We start from the raw sequence: 20486 nt of genomic DNA on the forward strand, positions 1-20486 counted from the left end.
GTCACAATCTGGCGCTGCATTGCGTTTCGGCCGCCGCTCATGTGACGCCGTCGGGCGCGGTAGCACGTGGCACAAGACTCCGTCGGAGTGACACCCAAGCAATAGAAAAACAGGGAGAGAGAAAATAAACATCTTTAATTTCCAGCTTAATGGTGCAGGGTGGTGAAAAAAAACAGCGTTCTTTTGTTAAAGCCCAGTTTGTATTTCGCGCGTTCGGTTTTCTGACTGCCTTGATGGTAGTTCGCGTCGCAGCTGGCAGATGGCGCCACCAGTACACGGCGCGCGCGCCGCTCGTGGGACCTTGTTCTCGGGGGTTGCACTCCGTCTTGCAAGAGGTAGCGTCAAACATCCCCCTCGCGAGGGGCACGATCAAATGCAGAGCATTTCCGGGGGCGCACGACGTTAAGTAGTTTGCGTTACGTTAATGTTGTTGCACTTGTGGCAACTGCTGACGAGAGAGCGCTCGTCAGCAGTAATTTGAATGAGTCAACGATATAAGGTGCGTTCATAGCGTCCCATTCTGTGTCGGCTCTGTGGCGCAGTGGGTAGAGCACCATGTACATTGCGTTCCGCCCGCAGGGACGAGGGGTCGAAACCGGGTGCCGGATAGTATTTCTTTTTATATAGTAGGGACAACGACGGTGCGGACTACGGACGACAACGCGGGTGACATCGTGCGTTACTGAAATGTTCTGCATTTAAAAAAAAACAAATGAACATTTTCCCAGTTCAGTCCAGCCAGCTCGTGTGCTATCCAGACTTTTGCTACCGACAGAACCCGTGCAACTTTCATAGCGATGAAATCATTCTTTCCCTCCTCCAGGCTTCTTTCTGGTATCTATTCACCTTTAATAAACAAAGGTTATCGAAATTTGCATTTTTGTTTTTGTTGTCTGCGTTTAGTTTGTTCCTACCAACACTCGATTAGCCTCAATTTTTTAAAATGTCTGTTTGTTTGTTTTTTGTTGTTCTGTGCCCTCTTCTTGGTCAATACCCGGGAGGGGGCGCGAGGCGCCGTTCTCTGCCCCCACCACGAGCTAGTCGGGTGTGAAGACAAAGAAGAAGAGCAAAGGCACGTCAGCCATGGTTGCAATCTCGGCCCTCCGCTTATTTCGGGCGTCCTTCGTTGGCATCTTCGCTCTGGCGGCGGTCGTGCACGGGAACCTCCATCCGCGGTCGCCAGCCGACTACCTGTTGAGTGAGTGCAGTAACAAAAAAAAAAATTGCGCCCACCTCCCCGCGAGGGGAACCCTGTGTAGATGCGACGCATCGTGGGGTTCACTTGGTGTTTCCGTTGGATTGATTCTGAAATCGCGTGAAACGTGTCGGGAACGCGTATGATTATTATGTTTTATGATTATTATTATGTTTTATTGGCCAATCTTGGTCAATCTCTCTAAGTGGTATGCTTGGGGCTTCGCTGTCGCAACGACCTTTACTCCATCACTGTTGCTGTAAGTGGGAGCTTCTTTTCTTTTACTGCAAGTGTTTAATCATTGCCCCATCATGCGTTGTATCAGTAGCATCTTGACGTAGTTTGAATGAGTCAAGTATATAAGGCGCGTTCGTAGCATTTGATTCTGTCTCGGTTTTGTGGCGCAGTGGGAAGAGCACCATGTACATCGCGTTCCGCTCACAGGGTCGTGGGATCGAAACCGGGCGCCGCTAACTATTATTTTTTTTATAGTGTAGGGGGTGGGGCGGACGACAACAACGCCGACGACGCTGCATGGACAAGGCGAGTGAATGAGATGCAGTCGCATCTAATATGTCATGGGTGGGAGTGGGGGCCTCGTCATCCGTTGGTGCATGATGGCCGTGCGCGACGCTTGAGGCATTACACGGTGGTTACGTTTAGGCACAATTGCCGCGGTTTAGAGAGGGGGCTGGCAGCGGCCTTGTATCTCGTTACTCGCAAGCATGAGGAGTGTTATCAAAGCAATCGCGGCCCTCCCGACGGACAGTCGCGTTTTTAGGTTGATAACTAGTGCCGGGGGCGGGGCGACGATAGGGATCATAATAGGACTCCTTGCTTGTGACGGAGATGCGTTTTCCCCCCTCGAGTGGCTTTAAAACCGAAAATCCCACCTCGTGCCGCCCAGTGCGAATCTGTTTATTTTATTGTTCTTGCTTTCTTCGGTTTTTCCTTCTGTCTGTCTTTAGTTTTTTTCTTTTTGCTCTGTGTACTGCTATTCTTATCTTCTCGTTGTCTTTCTTTCTTTCTTTTTCTTTCTTTTTCTTTCTTCTCTTCTTTCATGTCCATCTGCTCTCCGCTCGGCGCCCGCCGTGACTCGGCAGGGTCTCTGAACGACTGCTGCGTCACCAACACCGACTGCGAGGTGAAGCTCAGCAGCTCCACGTCCGTCCACTCGGCGGTCATCGTGACGGCGTCGCAGTTCCGCGTGCGACAGGGCGCCCGCGAGGGCGGCTGCAAAATCACCATCGAGGCCGCCGAAGCGGACAACCTGATCGTGGCCGTCGTCGAGGCGAACCTTCGCCAGGGGAGCATGAATGACTCGTGCATCGACTACTTCAAGGTGAGGAACAATACACTTTGCTTGCCCTGGTAGGGAAGCCACATCAATCCATGCTTTGTTCTCCCTAGAAAACGACGGGAGGCTCGCTGAGCCCAGCTAGGTGTGTATTAGCCACCAGACAACTTACTGTCTGTTGCCAATTTCTGCAGTTTACCATCACAAAATATTTTCGTTCCCCATCCGTCTCAATTTTTTAAACAGGGAAGACAACTTCTGAACTCGGGCAGTGCGCCGTTGTATATAATTAGTGACGAATTCTGAGACACTATCGGTTGAATTAAAAGACAAAAAATGTACAGTCTTTGTAAAAATTTTGTGGGCCACGGCGACCGTGGCCGGAGCAGGCGCGCAGCCGAGTAGGGGCGCTGCGCTTGACGCTGTCGGTTGGTTGCGGGGCTACAGAGAGCAAGGGGAACGTTTGCTCTTGCTTTTGTGGTGTGTCCGGCACCAGAAGTTCTGCTCAAAGTGCCGGCGCTGAAGCGAAGTGCGCGTGCTCTGAGAAACCGGCCCCGCTGCATTTATCGCGCCAGCCATACTAAGAAAGGAAGCGTGATAGTTCCCTTCGCTCTCTTTAGCCGCGTAACCAGCCGACAGCGTCAAGCGCAGCTCCCCTGTTTGGCCGCGCGCCTGCTCCGGCCACGGTCGCCGTGGCCCACAAAATTTTTACAAAGACTGTACATCGAGAAATAAGGAGGAAGGCGGGTTTAACGGGAGCCAACAGTAACGAGTTGACAATTGCGTTAAACCCCTTTCATTGTTGGTGAGCAAGATTTCACCATCAAAAGCCCTTTTTAACGCAATCCAGTCGTGGTACCTCGATACCATTACTTCCCGGTCGTCCTTCGAACCAGCTTTCGTGGCGCCGTCGCTACAGGTGGTAGCGTGACCGATCTGAACGGAGTTGGTGCTTAGCGAGAGTCGTTTTCAGAAGACGAAGAAAAAAAAGGCTATAAAAATATTTACTCCCAAAGTAAATATAACACCACGAAATTAGGGTTGATATCTTACGGAAGGCCAAACCAAGCCAAGCATACGCACTTAGAGAGATCGGCCAACATTGGCTACCAAAAACTCCAGCGTTCGCCGTATCGTTGCAACACTTGTTCGGAACGAGAAAGACACGTCATGGCGTACCTTCCTTGTTCGTTTGTCCTTGTGTCGTCCTGCGCATGCGCTATGTACCGTAGGAGAGGTTTGACTTGAATGTACAAGCTGCTGTAGGTGATCAGTGACTTCACATGGCCCCGCCGCGGATAGTTCGCACTGCCGAGGAAGAGGCCGCGCTTCGGGAGACGGGAATGCATCGCATCCGCTAGAGACAATAAGTCGCGCTTGCAGAGTGGCGAACGAATACGTCGACCAAAACAATAAACTCACTAGGGCCTTGCTCAACATAAGCTCATTTAAATGTCATGCCGCCTATATGAACCTCAACACCACATCGGTACTAAAACTGAACTTTGTGTTCGTCAATGATCACGTACATTTTCTTCATATAAGTCTTGCGGGTGAGTGCAAGCTTCCCTGAATTTTTTCTTTGTTTTGTTTCAACGCCACCAAATTAATCTCCAGCCTTTTTTAAAAAGCTCTGCTTTAAAAAAAGCATGACGTACCGCCGAGCGGAGCCAGCGGCTGCGCGTATCTCGGAGCGACGGGCCTTGTCCTGTTCCTCTAGGTGGTTTTGCGCCGATTCGGTGAACTCGCAGCTTTCACGGTGCTTTGGAGGGGCGGGGAGAGGGTGAAAGTCTCAGTTCTTACTGCTGGCTCTTTTTAATGAACGGTAACTCGGCTATTACTTAAAGCTTTTACACCATTTCTGCGGCAGGACGGTTCCTTGAAGAGCACTCCGGCGAATGCGCGCGTAGAATCGAAGCCTTTGAAACCCTGTTTGGGGCCTCTTTAAAATCGCCTGCACGTGCCTTTCAGGGGAAAGCAATTCGTCTACGTCGCAGCCCGCGGGCAGCCCAGCCGCCCGGAAGGCTTAGAGGAGAAATGGGGTTCCTCCTCTGCAGACTGTGCGCACGAGCCTTAGCAACACACACGCTTGGACACCGGCATGGCGTCTCACTCACATGGTTGCCCGCATACATGCCCCGCCAGTGAATACAACCTATTGGTCGATACCAATGCAATGCAGTCGAAGGGTATATCAGGGCTGGTAGTTGTTGCAGCGGGACGGATAAGCGGCTACGTTGAAACTTGCGGCGTTTGGAGGCGCACGCACTAGCAACGTACTCCCTCAGGTAGCTATACATTCCGCGCCAAATAGCGTAGGCGGAGCCACGCGTGTGTACATTCTAAGCACGCCAGCATGGGGGTTAATCGGGTCAGCATGAAACGAGGTTCATATGTACCGTCGTAAATGGCGTGGAAGCCACCTGGAAGCCACCTGCGCAGCTTGTCACGTATTTATGGAAGGGAGTGCATTAAGTATGGGGTGCTATAAAATGGTATAACTTGAGAAGTCACTTTGGACCCAAATCATGTAGTTATTTGCTGTCTGATGCAGACGAAGACAGGCAGAGAGATAAATAAACAGACATAGAAAGTAGGACATGTATGCAGATAGGTAAATATATATATATATATATATATATATATATATATATATATATAAGATAGAAAGAATACAAAGGAAACAAGGTGTTCTAAGCAGAGCTACCTATCGCTCGTGTAGTCTGGTACCTTTTCTGTTACTACTGTCATCGCGCTGCAGCATAATATTGTCCCAAGGTGATGCATCGGTGCAAGTGTAGACCGAGAGAGAAGTTTGGTGAGCGACATCGCACCCGGTAGTAAACAGAAGGCACCTCTCCAAAGTACCTAACGTAAAGTGAACATATCATGCGGCGGTTGCCCATTCAACACGGACCCTCCGTTTGCTTGCGCAGATCGTGACACGCTTCGAGGCCGACCAGTCGGTGCGTGCCCGGTGCGAGCGCCTCCGCCCCGCTGACCTGAACCACCAGGCCACCTCGAACCGACTCGACATCATCCTCTACGCCAAGACGCCGCTGTCGCACTTCTTCGAGGGCAGCACCCTAGCCATCGTCGTCACCGGCACCACTGATCGTGAGTAGGCCGCAGATGCACTACAAAGCTCCCAATATGTGGGAAACCTGTGTGGGTAGATTGTATTCGAGGTTTCGAACCCCCGTGGGAGTCTGCTTTTGCGCGTATGAAAGACTGACCTTCAGTTTGTATCGAAGATTCGAAGTTTGGTGTCTAACGCATCAAACCAGCTAGAGGAGTAGGTAGTTGATTATACCATCTAAGGATATCGAACGCCTTAAACAATGTTGAATGTGAGAGTTCCGTTTCTTCGCCTACACCCGGGATGCATGAGCCACGACGAGTTATCGCGTGGGCCCTCCCGCTGGAGACTTCAGATTCTTAAGGACGGCAGTCGTTCTGATGACCGGTAATCGCCTAAACGTTTGACTTCCCTGTCCGTTTGTTTCTTATCTCTGTTGGTATTGATGCTGAATCAATGAGAAATGCGGTCGGCCGATCAGGTCTCTAATCAATCACTGACTCGCTGGCAATATTCGGGTCGCTGGTTGCAATTAGTAGCCGATGAGCGATTGACCGAAGATCGATATGGGGGGCCTTGACAATTACACGCTGACCTTTATTTTTAGGGACGTACTGGTAACCCATGGACTGGATGCGTATCAGTCGCCTGTGGGGAGATGGCAGTCACGTCGTCCAAGAGGGCATCGTGTGACCCGCGTAGATATCTGAAATCGAAGGGTTGGGGTTAGGGGAACGGCAGATGAGACACTTGGTGAGACGGTTGAGAAACAGAAGACTGAATGGGAGTGTATGTCACGGGGATTGGTAAGAGCAGTAGTAGATGAGGGTAGGGAAATCGGGAGAGATAAGGGTGCGTGCGGAGGAGGAGTGGAGGAGATCAGGACAGAATAAAATAAGAAAGGCCAAAGGAAACGATGAGGAGCATAAACAAAGGAAGACGTGTTGTGGGTGACATAGGAGATGACATAAGGGAGGTGGGAAAGCAGCAGATCATGGGAGAGAAGGAGTATAGGATGAGAGCGGTAGGGAGGGTTACTGAAGTGTGGGGAGGCGATAAAGGGGAGGAGGTGCATTGGGGAGGCTAGTGCGAGGGTGATGAAGAGGGGGCATGCCGAGAGCGTGAGAATTTCAGAAGGGAGCAGAGAAAGGATAGGGATTACAACTAGCGAATGTAAGGAAACGGGGTTTAAGGGTGGTATAGAAATAGAGGGAGTCGGGCCGTATAACGGACTTACTTTCCCCATGCAGGCCGAAACGCGGGGCTTCATGGGCGACGCCTGAAGTTATTTAAACGTTTTGACTGGCTGCATCTCGCATCTAAACCATCCAAACAGGTACCAAACAACCTGTAAAAAGCTGACCCATCCCTGAAGTGATGTTGCGAAAAGCTACCACATAAAAAATATTGAATACGTTTCCAAAAAAGTCGTTTCACCAACAGAGGCTGAGACCCGGGTTGCTAGCTCATGATCCCGCGGCTCAACCCCTGTGCCGCGAGGCCTAACTAGCTAAGCTTGAAGAGTAGCTGCAATAATAGCGCGATTGTTCAAAGTGAACCATTAAATGACATAATTGGTGTAACAGGAAGTGTCGGACATGTATCCACATGGGATTGCAATTCCCAACCGCAGAGAGCTGGAGATGAGGAGTGTAGCGTGAAGTGCAGGTGAGAGGGCTGGAGTAGAAAGGGGGGAGCGATAATTGTTACGGGGAATACGGGGAAGGGAAATGGGAACCCGGGAGACGGGGAGGTATGTGACAGAAACCAAGCGAATACGCAGCTATGTTTTGTCAGCCCTACGCACAGGCTTACTGATAACCGCAACACTACCATCACGCCATTTGTGCCACTCGTTTTTTGTTAGTGTCGTTGATATGTCGAAAAAATTTCCACATTTCTCAGGCTGGGCAGTCTTGCCTTGATAAGTTTGTGCTATTTAGGAAGGGAGTGAAGTGATACTGGTTGTTCGCAGGGATTGGTCGCCCGCCCCCAAGACTATGTCGGTGTCCGTGATCGAAGCAATTAGCATGTGTATTAGGAAATCTTACACACAGAACACAAATAAGCCGGAATGGGAGTAAATGGCTTGTGTCATAACTCAGTACCAATTCGGAGTTTTCAAAACTCCTTCCAATGGGAGTTTCGCATTACTCCCAATATTTCGGCAGTTTTTTCAGTAGCATATGGGAGTTTCATTTTACTGCCACTACAATGGGAGTTTCCAGGGGTACCATTGGGAGTGTATTGTTTCCTCCAACTGGGAGTTTTCAGGGGGCGCATTGGGAGCAGTGTTGACCTGCATTCGAGGTTTTTTTTTATGTGTGTTTTTGTGCGCTTCATATATATGCGCTGCAGTGGAATTTATTACTGCATTTGGGAGTTCTTAATAAGGGCACAGGCCGCATTTTTATTTTTCGTTGGGGATCACGTAATTTCTAGTCTTTTTCCGCTTCAAACGTTGAATGGCGAAACGTGAAAAGTTTGTTTTCTGCACAGTCAATTTATTGCATAAAAATTACATGAATACGATATACGTGTGAACACGTTAATAAGACAATAAAAACACTGAATCAACAAAACACCTACATCGAGAACACAAGGTACCTTGGTAAGAACTTTATCTACTACAACACTCCTCAACGAAACAAATTTAAGCCATTTGCAAACAATGAGGTCAGCATATCGTCGATGCGCTGTTTGCTTGCACCAGCCTCCCAAACGCTGACGTTGCCGCACCCCCTCGCGAATTCCCCTGGAAGCCACAGCAGCACATTCATTAGAGGGATAGCAAAACGCTTTAAATCTGCGGTAACAAATACAGAGGCATATTGGGCATCTGACCTGAAAAAAAAGAAAAAAAGAAACGGCACTGTAAAGACGCTGCACTTGTCACTCGTGTGTCCAACTTTCCGAATGTCTGAATGTTTGTTTAAAGCTACGCAAAATTGCACTTCTGTCCGAGACACCTGCGCGCTCACTAGTTCGTCAAAACGAAGTGTTCTGCTGTTCAAAAAGGTGCGCGACCCTTGTGGCGACCAACTTCTCAAAATGCTTCCTTTCCCTCTTTTCCTTGCGTGTAGTGTTCTGGGAACGAGCTTCAGGTTTTACCCCCCGCACTGCCCCTCTCTCCCCTCACCGAAAGTTAAGGAAAAATTTCGGTCGGTGTGACACCTGCGCGTGCCCCCCTTCAAAAAAATAAATAAATAAAATAAGCAGTCGTCTGTCGACTCTACAGAATGCTCCCTCGAATGGCGTTTGCTGGTTATAGTTACACGCGCCTAGCGTACGGAGAGCTCCCACGGGGCCCCGACCTTCTCCCTTTCCAGTGAATGCAATTAATCGCCGGCAGCACGCGGCAGTCACCCTCCTCGTAGCAGGCGCGGCTGGCACCACACCTACTTCTCAGGAAAAGCGGCCGTCCTGCGACGTTTGACCGGCCAACTTCACCCTCGCTTGCCAGTAAGCCACAGACACAGCCTAACAAAAACACCTAACAGCCGTCCAGAGTTCGGACAGTTTTCATTCTGCTTGCAAGTGTGAATGAGTGAGTGTTCTGCTCGAGACCCGCGCAAATACGCATTGCGTTCACACCGTTCGGCCTCCCCAATGACGTTCCGGGCATGGTGCCGTCTTTCAAGCACAACGCTCACCTCGAGTGGCGGAGAATCGCCCGTGCAGTGGCGCGGGAAACACGTTGAGTTTATTTGACGCTAAAAGGGGCACAAGTCTCCCAAAATGTTGCGTACAATAAAAAACGTGAAAATCTTACCTTCAACCACCTCGCAGAGGCACAACCGCGTTGTTTTTAACGAGCCACTCTCAGCGATCACTGAATTTAGGCCTCGCGTCGGCGCGCTGGCGTATTCCGTCGGCTCGAAGGTCTGTGACTCGGAGGCGACGTTGCAGTCCGTCGCACGTCAGTCCAGGCTGGTTCCACAATGTTCGCAACGAGCTTCGGTTGTTGGGAAGCACTTCACATCCGTTCGTCCGGCCGCAAGTTCACACTGGCAATAAATTTTCAGGGACGCTGGAGCTCACACGACACACGACACCAACTGGCAGCCATTTTGTAAGGACGCGTAGAGGAGGAAGGGGTGAAGGAGGAGGAGAAGGAAATGGAGGTGGCGTGGGAGTTTTTAATACTCCCATTAGGACAAACGCAGTACTCACCAACGTTTATAGAACCAAGTACGTTGGTACTCACAGCCAGATACTGCGTTTTGTGAAGAGGTACAACCGTGGTAAATGCGCTTATTTACGACGGCTTGTGGCCCCCGGTGTAAACTGGCAGTTTTTCCACCATCATACTACCAAACGTGGGAGCAGGCCGTCTGTCGTGAGGAGTTTAAAAGACGTATCCCAGCCAAGAAACTCCCATTCAGGCTAACTTGTGTTTTGTGTGTAGGCTTAGGGAATAGATGCTTCGCCACACAAGTGCCCGTAAATCTCCGTCCCCTGCTGTTTCGAAAACCAGCATGTACTTACGTAGCAAATGCAAGGCACCTAGCAAGCTTGTAAGACTCTGAGCCGCTTTGTACTGCTTGGGGGCATCACTGGGGAGAGCTTTAAGGGAAAAAATAGAGGAAAACTGACGACCTCTTAAGTCGCAAAGACCACGTAAACAAAATGCTGTAAGGCACTTGCGGTGTCAACCAATAGCACTTGCTCCCTGACGTGCTTGTACCAGTAGCGACGCCAGCTAATAACCCGTCTAATCTCAACATGAACGCGACCTCAAATTTCCATTTGGTTCGGTCATGAACACCGGCCACTCCCCCCTCCTCCGCTTCCCCCCCCACCTATTTATTCGGCTGCAGTGGGGGTACGTGACTGCGGGTCCGCTCTGGCCGTCGTTGCACAGGTGCATTTTCTCCCTGCCCTCTGTTCTTCCTCTCCCTTTTGCCGGTTCCATATCTTCCCATCTCATCCGATCATCAGCCGTCCCACCAGGATCCCTACGCCCTATATACGCGGCTTCTCTTATCTATCACAGAGTAAATTTCAATGGTTCTCTGCCGAAGTGCAATGGTGGGGACAGTAACTTACCGCTAGGTCGCCTCGCACTTCGAGCGTTGCAGTGCGATTACCGTGTGTGTCGACCACGTAGCCTAATCTAGTCTGCAAAGCGGAGACTCGAGCTCTGAACGGCGTTATATCGAGGTCGTTCTAGTCAATTGCAATACCAACTCAGCGGGTTGTCGGTTCTTCTTCACCACTGGATGAGAGGCGTGTAAGCGGTCCAGGCGGTGGATGCGCACAGCTCACTCTGGCTGGTCTGGAATCTTGTGCTGTCACTGGGTGGTTGCGGCGCCGCCGTGAGCGTCATTATCATCCTAAGCGCAACCGACAATACCTGGTTCAGGAATATCGATACACCTCGGGATAGATTGGGAAGAGTTTGGTAGAGCTAGTTGAATCACCCGTGCGGGAGGGCGAGCATTTTTTCTTAACATGCCTTGAAAAACATGTGTTGCATGTTATTGGCAGCCGACGTGGTGTTACGTTGAGATGGCCAAAGTCTACATCTCATTTAAAAATTTGTGGAAAAATTTTCCCAAGTAAACTTAAATAAATTTGTTGTGAAAATAGAACATTCACTGTACAACTGGATGGGTGGTGTGAATTTTATTTCGTGCGATGCCGATTACAAGCGTTTCCTCAAGTAGAATGTAGACGTAAACCCTGTAAATGTATGACGCTGTTACTGCCAGCCTTACGATATAAGCGACGGCTCATAGCATGAAGTGCGAAATCAAGCAACCAAAGCATTAAGAAAAAGCTTTGCGTGCGTGAATTTGAGATTTGGTGTAATCGCATAAAATGCGGGAAAACCCTGCACAACATATGTAATCCCCAAAGAAACAAGTACCACTACATTTATTAAATATTACACAACGCCAAGTAAACGTATATACAAAACAAAAAGAAACGATGAGCAAAGACTGCCGGAATATTGTTGCCTTCGTATACGGTCCGTGATCTTTCAAGCCTTGGTGCATTTTCTGGCGGTCTTTGCCCGCAGTCGGCCTCGCGCCATAAAAGCAATCAACCTTACGAGTAATAGGGGCCACTTTCTTTTCTCGGTTGTTAATTACGTAGTACAGGGTATACCAGTTAAAAAAAGAATATTCGCAGATGATTGCATTCTATTTCATGAAGTTCAAAGCCCCTGCGACCAAGTTCTTTTGAATTCTCCTTCAGCAAAAATGCAAGCTTGGTCCACAACTTAAAAAATCAGAGTCAACAAGAAGAAAACGGTAGCCATATCAATTATGCGTCAAAGCCCTCCACTAAGCTTTCCAGATTCCATACATGATCATACTCTTTCCGTTGTAGAAAGGTACAAATATTTAGGCATAACTAGTACTTCATACCTCAGATAGAATGAATACATTTCGTACATTCAAAATAAATCTATGCATAAACTTGGATCTTTTCCAAGGTTGTTACAAAAATAAACCAATGAAATGAAGTTAATAGCTTACAAAACTTTAATTAGGCCCTCCCTCAAATATGCCTCCGTTTTCTGGGATCCGTACAGAAAAAAATATTCATCAAATTTAACTAGTTCAAAGGAAAGTCATCAGATTTGTTCTTAATTGCTATCGCTGGCGAGTAACTGTAACTTCGCTCTTGACTAAATCAGAGCTGGATACATTGCATAAGAGATTTCAACGTGAAAGGCTCAAGTTTTTGTACTCACTTTGCCACGATAAACTGACAATAGACAAGAGTAATGTTATCGACCTCGTTAGTAAGCGCTCGACGCAAATACACCACTGCAAAAAGGTGAAGGATTTCAGCTGTAAGCTGTCAAGGTATGGGATTTTAGCTGTACAAACTTAAGGCTGCAGAACAATGGGATACTGTTCTGCTCAGCTCCACACCGGAGGTACAACTCACAGCTGTCCGGGTGGCCGAAGCCGCCGCGATGATCTAAGGGATCCTGGCTTACGGCTGAAGAAGGGAGACCGTCAAAGTCGTCTACCCTTCAGAACCCATCTCGGGCATCAAATAAAGTCATCGCTCTCCCTCTCTCTCCCTAGAACAACTCGAGAATGGAATCGGCTTCCACCCAATGTTATTGATTGCGGCACACTGGATTCTTTTCTTTCGTCCAAGCATCCTGAGATTATCTGTAGTTTCTTTTTGTATCTTCTTCGTTGATCCCCGTTCCTAGTATTGTGAAAGCAGCACCTGACACGTGAATGTGAAACAATAATGAGATCTGCTATGGATTTTATACGTCTTACACTCTAGCTCTGCGTTTTTTTTTTTCCGGTATATGTCGGTTCTGTCACTATTTACAATGTCCTCATTGTACAAGGTGGCCAGTTCGTACTCTTTCCATTCACGTCTGGTATTTTATTAATTATGCTATCAGTATAGGTCCGGCTCTGCACCACATGGTTTGCTTTATTTTTTGTTAGAACTGCCGATTGTTTTGTTTTGAGATACTGATAGTACCTGCCCTTCAGTTTCTGGTTTGCGCCATTTATTTTTTTTTTCGCCCACTGGTGTGATTGCTTTGCGGATGTTGATCCTGTCTGTGCATGTACGATGTGCATTTTCAGCATTCTTTTCTTTGTTCTGCCCACTCCTGCCTAAGGCCTTTGTAAAAGGCTGACAGTACCCCTGAAATAAATAAATAAAAATAAAAAATAAAAACATTGCTTGGAACATTCTCCGGATATTGCAGCCGTGGACGGAGCGTGCGGCGCCAACCAGTTTCTGTGCGCGAAATCGAGCAGGTGCATCTACGAGGGCTACCGGTGCGACAACATAAACAACTGTGGCGACGAAGGCGACGAAGAGAAGCTGGGGGCATCCACGTGCTGTGAGTTGCTGGCCTCGTTCGTGCGGATTGTGTTTCATTTCATTTCATTTCATTTATTAGTTCCTTAAGGGCACGAAGGCATTACAAAAGGGGGGAAAATACATATTGGGATGACAACAAACAAAGAAGAAAGAAAAAAAGAAAAATAGTGACTGACATGCTTCAGTCAGCACAACTAACAACAGCAACAAAGCAAAAAAAGCAGATCAGAGAAAACTAATACCAAATTACCAAATACAAATGTTCAGTTATAAGGAAAAAAGCACAGAAAAAGAATAGACAAGCAAGAGCAATTGTGCAGGTTCTAACTAGTAAGGATATATATAATGAATCAGCATTGATGTTGGGAGTGGTGATAATGGTCGTCCAATTTTTTTCGAAAAGATGCGCGGTCAGTGCATGATACTATATTGTCGGGTAGCGAATTCCAAAGGGTTATTGCATTGGGAAAGAATGAACTTGTGAATGCCGATGCTCGACCGCGTAAGTGGCTGGGTGTAATTAGGTGGGATGGTTTTAATAATTCATTCCTGGATTTTGGATGATAGTAGGCCCCATGAAGGAGCCATAAACGTGCGGTATGACGGCGCGATACAAGTGACGGAAGGGAAATGGACTGTTTTAAAGATGTGACGCTGGTACCGGAGGTGAGGTGATAAAGCGAGCAGCACGATGTTGTATGGATTCTAGGTTAGTGGTCAAATATGCTTGGGATGGATGCCAAATTGATGACGCGTATTCGTTTTGGTCTCACGAATGTTAGATAAGCAAGTTTTTTTATTTCTTTGGCCGCGGATTTCAGATTTCGTCGGAGGTAACCAAGTGTCCTTGATGCTTCGGAACAGATTGTGTCGATGTGTAATTTCCATGATAATGATGGTGTCATGTGAAGGCCTAATTATATATACTATGTTGCAGAGCATATGGGAACAGCATTAATATTGTAAGTGTGGTGGGTGATGGAGCGTTTACGAGAGAATGAGATTAGTTTGCATTTCGATAAGTTAAGGGGCATGAGCCAATTATTGCACCATAATGCGATAGTGTTAAGGTCATCTTGTATGGTGCTGTTATCGTCGGGGCTTTTAATTGCAGAGTAGAGGACACAATCGTCGGCAAAAAGTCTTAGTTTACATTTTATGTTAGTTGGCAGATCATTTATATAAATTAGAAATAAAAGTGGAGACAGACTGGCGCCCTGTGGTACCCCCGATGTAACAGCTGTAAGCGGTGATTGGTTGTTATTGGCGAACGTGAATTGCATGCGACCTGTAAGGAAGTCCTAAATCCACTTTATTATGTTTGTAGGTACACCGAGGCAAGTTAATTTTGAGAGTAGTTGGTTATGTGGGACGCGATCAAAGGCCTTTGCAAAGTCTAAGTAAATGGCGTCCGTTTGAAGGTTGTTATCCATGTTAATTAGAATACCGTGCGCAAAGTCAGCGAGCTGTGTTTTGCACGAGTAAAATTTCCGAAATCGATGTTCGTATGGGAAAAAGAAATTTATGCTTTCCAGATGATTCATGACATGAGATGCTATTATGTGTTCGAGAAGCTTGGACGATATGCTCGTAAGAGAAATAGTGGGGTAATTAGCGGTTGAAGAGCGATTGCCTGATTTAAAGACGGGGGTTATTTTTGCTTTCCAGACGACTGGAAAGACGTCTGGAACCTGGTCTTTCCGTACGGATTGATCAAATATTAGACATAGAATTTCACTTTAGACGAGGATGGTATTTTTAGTAACTTACTTATGATCTCGTCTCAACCGGCAGATGATGTTAGCTTCAGTGTACTAATTCGGCTATACCTTTCGGACTAAATTGAATGTCGAGCTGTGCACTGGATGGTGTGTTGGGTTGAGCTGTGATGGATGCGTTGTTAACGTTGTTAACGTTGTTAATGTAAAGTAGTCGTTGAGAAATGTAGCACATTTATCACTGTCTATAAGTTGACCGTCCGTGTTTGTGAGTTCAAGTTGATTAGTCTTCGACTTGGGTGGACAGTAAACGCCAGAACTTGGGAACAGCAGAAATCTGCCTTCTTTGCGTAACCAAAGTGGTTGTATCTAGTGTTGGAACTTGCCTATCGGATGCTTGTAGTGGGGGTGCTTCTGCGATTGCTCCAATGTTTGATAGACATCCCTAAAATTCCTCACTTCGGCGTTACCCCGCGAAAAAATTGGCCGCGTATCCGCTCCATTGTCTTTCATCGACATTTATGCAAATGTCGACGAAAGACGATAGTCGTCTGGCGCCCATGCCAAGTAAATGCCTCCCTTCTCTTTTCGCTCACCTTTTATGCTATTCCTCTCCCGTCTTGCTTTTCCAAAGATAAACACGCTAGAGGTTTGCTGAAGCCAATTTAAATTTACCGCGTACCTCAGGCCGGGTGCCCTGAAGCCATCACTGCTGTGCGGCGGAGACGCGCGTGAATCGAGGCACCCTACTCCACGTGCGCTCAAAGGGGAACGTGGAACCTATCTAGCGCAAACTTCGGTTACTGCTGCGGTTTGATTTCTCAAAATGCTGCCAGGAGCTTTAGTGGCGCGGTCGACAGCAGGCCACGTAGTGAATTTTTCTTTCTGTAGTTGATGTAGTATTTCATTTTCTATCTCAAAAATCAAGCATCCATGATTTTTTAATAAAGGAACACTTCAAATATTACTTGTCTATTGATTTTCTTCGTGATATTTTCGTAATGTCGTGTTCCGGTTCCATGTACAATGTTGACAAGTATGAACATTGCCACAGGACTTAGACGATTAGATTTGGCTGTGGTTATATATACCTATTGTGCAGCTTCTGTTTCACCTTGGCCGGGTGGCTGAATCAAGGGACAGACAGACAGACAGACAGACAGACAGACAGACAGACAGACAGACAGACAGACAGACAGACAGACAGACAGACAGACAGAGACAGACAGACAGACAGAGACAGACAGACAGACAGACAGACAGACAGACAGACAGACAGACAGACAGACAGACAGACAGACAGACAGACAGACAGACAGACAGACCAAATTTTCTGCGTTCAAGTAGCCGACAACGGAAATCATTAAACATGTTTTCACTGAATGTTGGACAGTATATGCAGATACCGAATGGCAGTCCGCCGTTCGGACATTGATGCGCGCCCTATGAATTAGTACTTCCGTGAGGCCATATTCTTCTTTCTTGAGACGGAAAAGGCCCGCCAATGTGTTCCAGACTGGTTGACACAAGTGGAAAAGTTAACGAAAATGAAAATATTTTAGCAGCCACCTCTGTATTCTAGAGTGGAAGAATGATTTTATGTATCAGGGATTTTATGATTTTATGTTTGTTTGCAAGAGCGTTACTTGTTTAGAAGTACAGAAAATAAGTATTTAATAGATACGTACGCGTACTTAGCATCTTGGCGTCGGTAGCAAGTAAGACCGTGTCTCACACTTATCCTCTGCCGCTGTCTGCGACCGTACATCCCCGCTGGTAACGTGTGGGAACCTCACCAGCGGGTAAACGTTCTCTACGGTAAAAAGCACTCTACGGGTAAACGTCAATTGCCAGACGCGCCGGCCTGGCATCTTTCCGCACTGAATGTATCCACCTATTTCTCACCTTTAAATCGTTAGAGGGGCCATGAAGAAAAAATGCAAGTTTGGTTCATTCTAAAGATTGCCTCGTGGGAATCATGCAAACACCACTTTAACGTAAGCATTGGTCAAATAAGCTGTATAATGAGAAAAAAAGGGAATGGCCATGTGACTCACTTGCTCATTTCCCGCAACAGAACTTATGATGTCATACCAGCCAGCTCTGCGATTGGCGGAGGGCGAAAAAAGAAAACGCAAATTAGGCAGAGCTTATAAACTTGCCGAATGAGCTATTTGCGCTTAAATTTAGGACACATTCTTTCTATATCAGTAAGAATGGCGGGATAAACCTTGTAAGTTACGAAAGCACTCGTAAACATAGTACAGAGGCCTACTGCTGTTGGTACTGCGCGCACTATGCTCGTTTTAGATGCACAGCCCTGCAAGGCTTTGGGGTTTTCTCAGATGACACTTGCCGATTGACGCAAGCAACGGTATCTTACGTGACCATAGTTGTCGAGGGAGTATAACGTACGAGTATTTTCTTCATGAACAAAAACAAGCGAGGTTTAAATACGGTCACAAACAGACGAAAGGCAGGAAACGGATTGTCGTGGTTTGGTGGCGCCATCTAGGTTGACTAAGTCTCCGCTCCAGCTGAAACACTTGTTCTTGTGATGTCATTGCAAACTTCGTTCAAACACACGTTTTGGTGCGAGAATGAAAATTTTAGCTTTAATTGATTAATTTCGCAGTGAATAACGCATCGTTTTCTCCCTGAAAAGCGCTGGGGGCACTATAGAACTTAAAATCTTTCGAATAAAACAAACTTGTATTTCGTCTTCACGGCCCCTTTAAAGCGCAGAAGGCATATAATGCTTTGTGAGCTCACTTCCGAGAAAACATTGGTTCTGAAGGGACACTGCAAGGCCCTTTTAGGATGTTTCCGGTGACCTTTAAGTCGTCGGCTAGAAGATGTACTTAGTAAGGGGTCACGGAACGGGCGTAACTGCTGCTCCTTCTTTCTTATAAATGTTTTTTACGCACCACTAAAAATGGCTTTCGGCTTGCTTTCTACCTGTTACCTCATAATGGCGGAAGGCCTGCACCGAGTTTTGTCGTGGAAGGAATGCCGTACTTGTGGGTGAAAGCTGATATTGGTTCAGTAAGGAGTAGCGTCAATTACGAGAGAAGATCATCACTCTTAGTTCTCATTGCGACCATCTCCGAGTTTTACAGAAGGGCCCTTTACACCTGCCCGCAGTTATAGCCTAATTTGAGTTTCACCAAGCCAGCTCGCTGGGCGCCCGCTCTTCTACGAGTGAGATAAACCAGCCGCTTTATCTCCCCTTACGTCTAGCTTTATTCCAAACGTGTTTTTTTCACTAGACTTTATGGAGTCGCCCATGAATAGTTTTCTGTGCACCCAGGACCACTTTCGCCTAGCCATGTAAACGTTCACTAATAAGCAGTTTAGGGCTGCTTCCAGCTATGAAGAAGAAAGCTCTTGCATTTTACACTTTCGGATCTCTTGCTCAGGGAGCGAATGGACAGCGCAGTCAATAAAAAAAAAGCACTGATGGAGATTTTTTTATTTGAAATGACGCTCGGCACTGATTTTTCTACTGCAGTTATGCCGAAAATTTCCTTGCTTCTGATTTCGTTCGGCATCATCAACTTCATTGTCACGTGGCTGTCGGTGATCTACTGCTGCGTCAAGAGCGCCATCTCAAAGAAGAAGGTAAGGGACTTAGGTATCTGTTCATTTGGGCGTCACACGTGTCACGAGCCCAGAGTTCGAAACCGTCTAGACAAACAGTATACTATAGTTCTAGATGAATGCTTTAATTTTTATATGTCGGCCCACAGGAGAGCATTTTATTTATCATAAAAGAGCTCCGTGTTGACAAAGAATGTCAGCACCCAGTGACGAATTCGATACTAATGCGCACAAAATTGATGTAATGGTAAACGGAACAGAGGGGTGGTAAGCTAAGTTCTGTACTACAATGGTTACGTCTGGGGATAGTACTAAATAGATAGTATCTTGCTCGCGGTTTCCCAAAGACGACGTAGAGAAATACCCTTAACGGGATGAAGATAAAAAAAAATTACGCCCATCTTCCCGCGAGGGAACCCTGGTGTGATGCGACGCATCGGGGGGTTCAATTTGTATTTCCGTTGGGTTGATTCTCTAAATCGGGTTAAACGTGTTGTGGCGCGAAGTCGAACGAGAGCGAGCGCTGACTGAACCGCCGCAGCGCGTTACCCGCTTTATATTCACGGCGCCTGAAGGAGAGGAGACAGCGGAGGAGAGTCACGCATGCGCGCACTTGCGCGACGGGAGCCGAGCAAAGCGAGCGAAGCGCGCGCACGCAGCTGTTGTTTATGATAGTGAGACGGAGTGAGAGTGTTGCGCACAGCTGTCGGACAAAAGAGCGGAGGAGAGTCGCGCATGCTCAGGTGGTGTGCTGACGCCGCCGACGCCGACGCCGGAGGGACATGTCTCTGAGCAAGAGATGCGTCGCATCTAAAAAAAGGCTGCTCGAGGTGATGTAAGAACCATGAATCAAAAGATAGAACAACCACGATACCAGAAAGACTTGAAACATTAGTTTCAGAACGTCTGAAAAAATGCCAAAATATTCCATTAGCAAATTCGGCAGCGCGGAATAAACGCGACTAATTCAGAACATATGTATTCTCAATTTGTTTAATTTATTGAAACCTTATCCGCACTCCCAAGAACGGTGATGACCCGTCAGCCTACTCTCTGTTGAGTGCATGTTGTATACTGAAGTTAGTCGGAGACACAAAAGATGCCCTAGGGCTACACGTGAAAGAACAGTCGGCAGCTCTGATCCGGAGGTTCAAGCCTCCCTGCCTAATCGGGCTGCCATTGTCGCCGCCAGGCTAAAGCCAGCGGCCACCACGTCCCCGTAACAGAGTTTGGCTGAATAAAGTTTACCTCTTCCTCCTCCTCGACATTTTCGACAGGGTACTCCGCAATTAACAAAAAAGTGCCGTATGTACAGGCGAGTACTGAATCTCTGGGCCACGCGATCGCGCCGAAAAACCAACGATGCGCACTGTGTAGGCCTGGCGCCAGTTGTAGTGCCCGGTGGGGTGTGCCTGCGTGTCCTTCTGTCAGGCACGCCGATTTTCTCGCTTCCTGCAGCGGTGCTGCGGTGGTCAGTGAAGCACCGCATAGCGACGCCTTTGTAGCGTTCAATTTCAGTTAAACCTGGGGCGGTATTCTCGTAACTGTCTGTCCCTTTTGAAAACGTCCCTTTTGCGTCCCTTTCATCGTGACGTAACTTAAGGTTAAGAGGTGGACGTCGGCAGCATGGAGGAAGGTTGGCAGTAGGTTTGCCGCGTTTGCGTTACGTCACTTCCGGTTGTTGGCTTTTAGACAATCAGGGCTCGCCAAAAGGGACACTTTTGAAAGGGACGCAAAAGGGACAAAACTCGAGAATACCGCCCCTGGATGTAACCA

At 47.5% G+C, this 20486-nt stretch overlaps 1 protein-coding gene across 1 annotated transcript in view; it reads left to right on the forward strand.

Annotated features, from left to right (window-relative positions):
• The window catches only part of LOC144146744 (uncharacterized), a 43034-nt gene that overhangs the window by 11115 nt on the left and 11433 nt on the right, over positions 1-20486 (forward strand). The window contains exons 2-5 of the mRNA XM_077678668.1: positions 2299-2537; positions 5429-5609; positions 13274-13411; positions 18622-18731. Coding sequence (XP_077534794.1) covers positions 2299-2537; positions 5429-5609; positions 13274-13411; positions 18622-18731 — 668 coding nt within the window. The remainder of the gene's footprint in view (positions 1-2298; positions 2538-5428; positions 5610-13273; positions 13412-18621; positions 18732-20486) is intronic.

This window comes from Haemaphysalis longicornis, unplaced genomic scaffold (assembly GCF_048455015.1).
Source record: "Haemaphysalis longicornis isolate Haplotype H1 unplaced genomic scaffold, Haemaphysalis longicornis Haplotype H1 scaffold_7, whole genome shotgun sequence".
Classification (NCBI taxonomy): Eukaryota; Metazoa; Arthropoda; class Arachnida; order Ixodida; family Ixodidae; genus Haemaphysalis; species Haemaphysalis longicornis.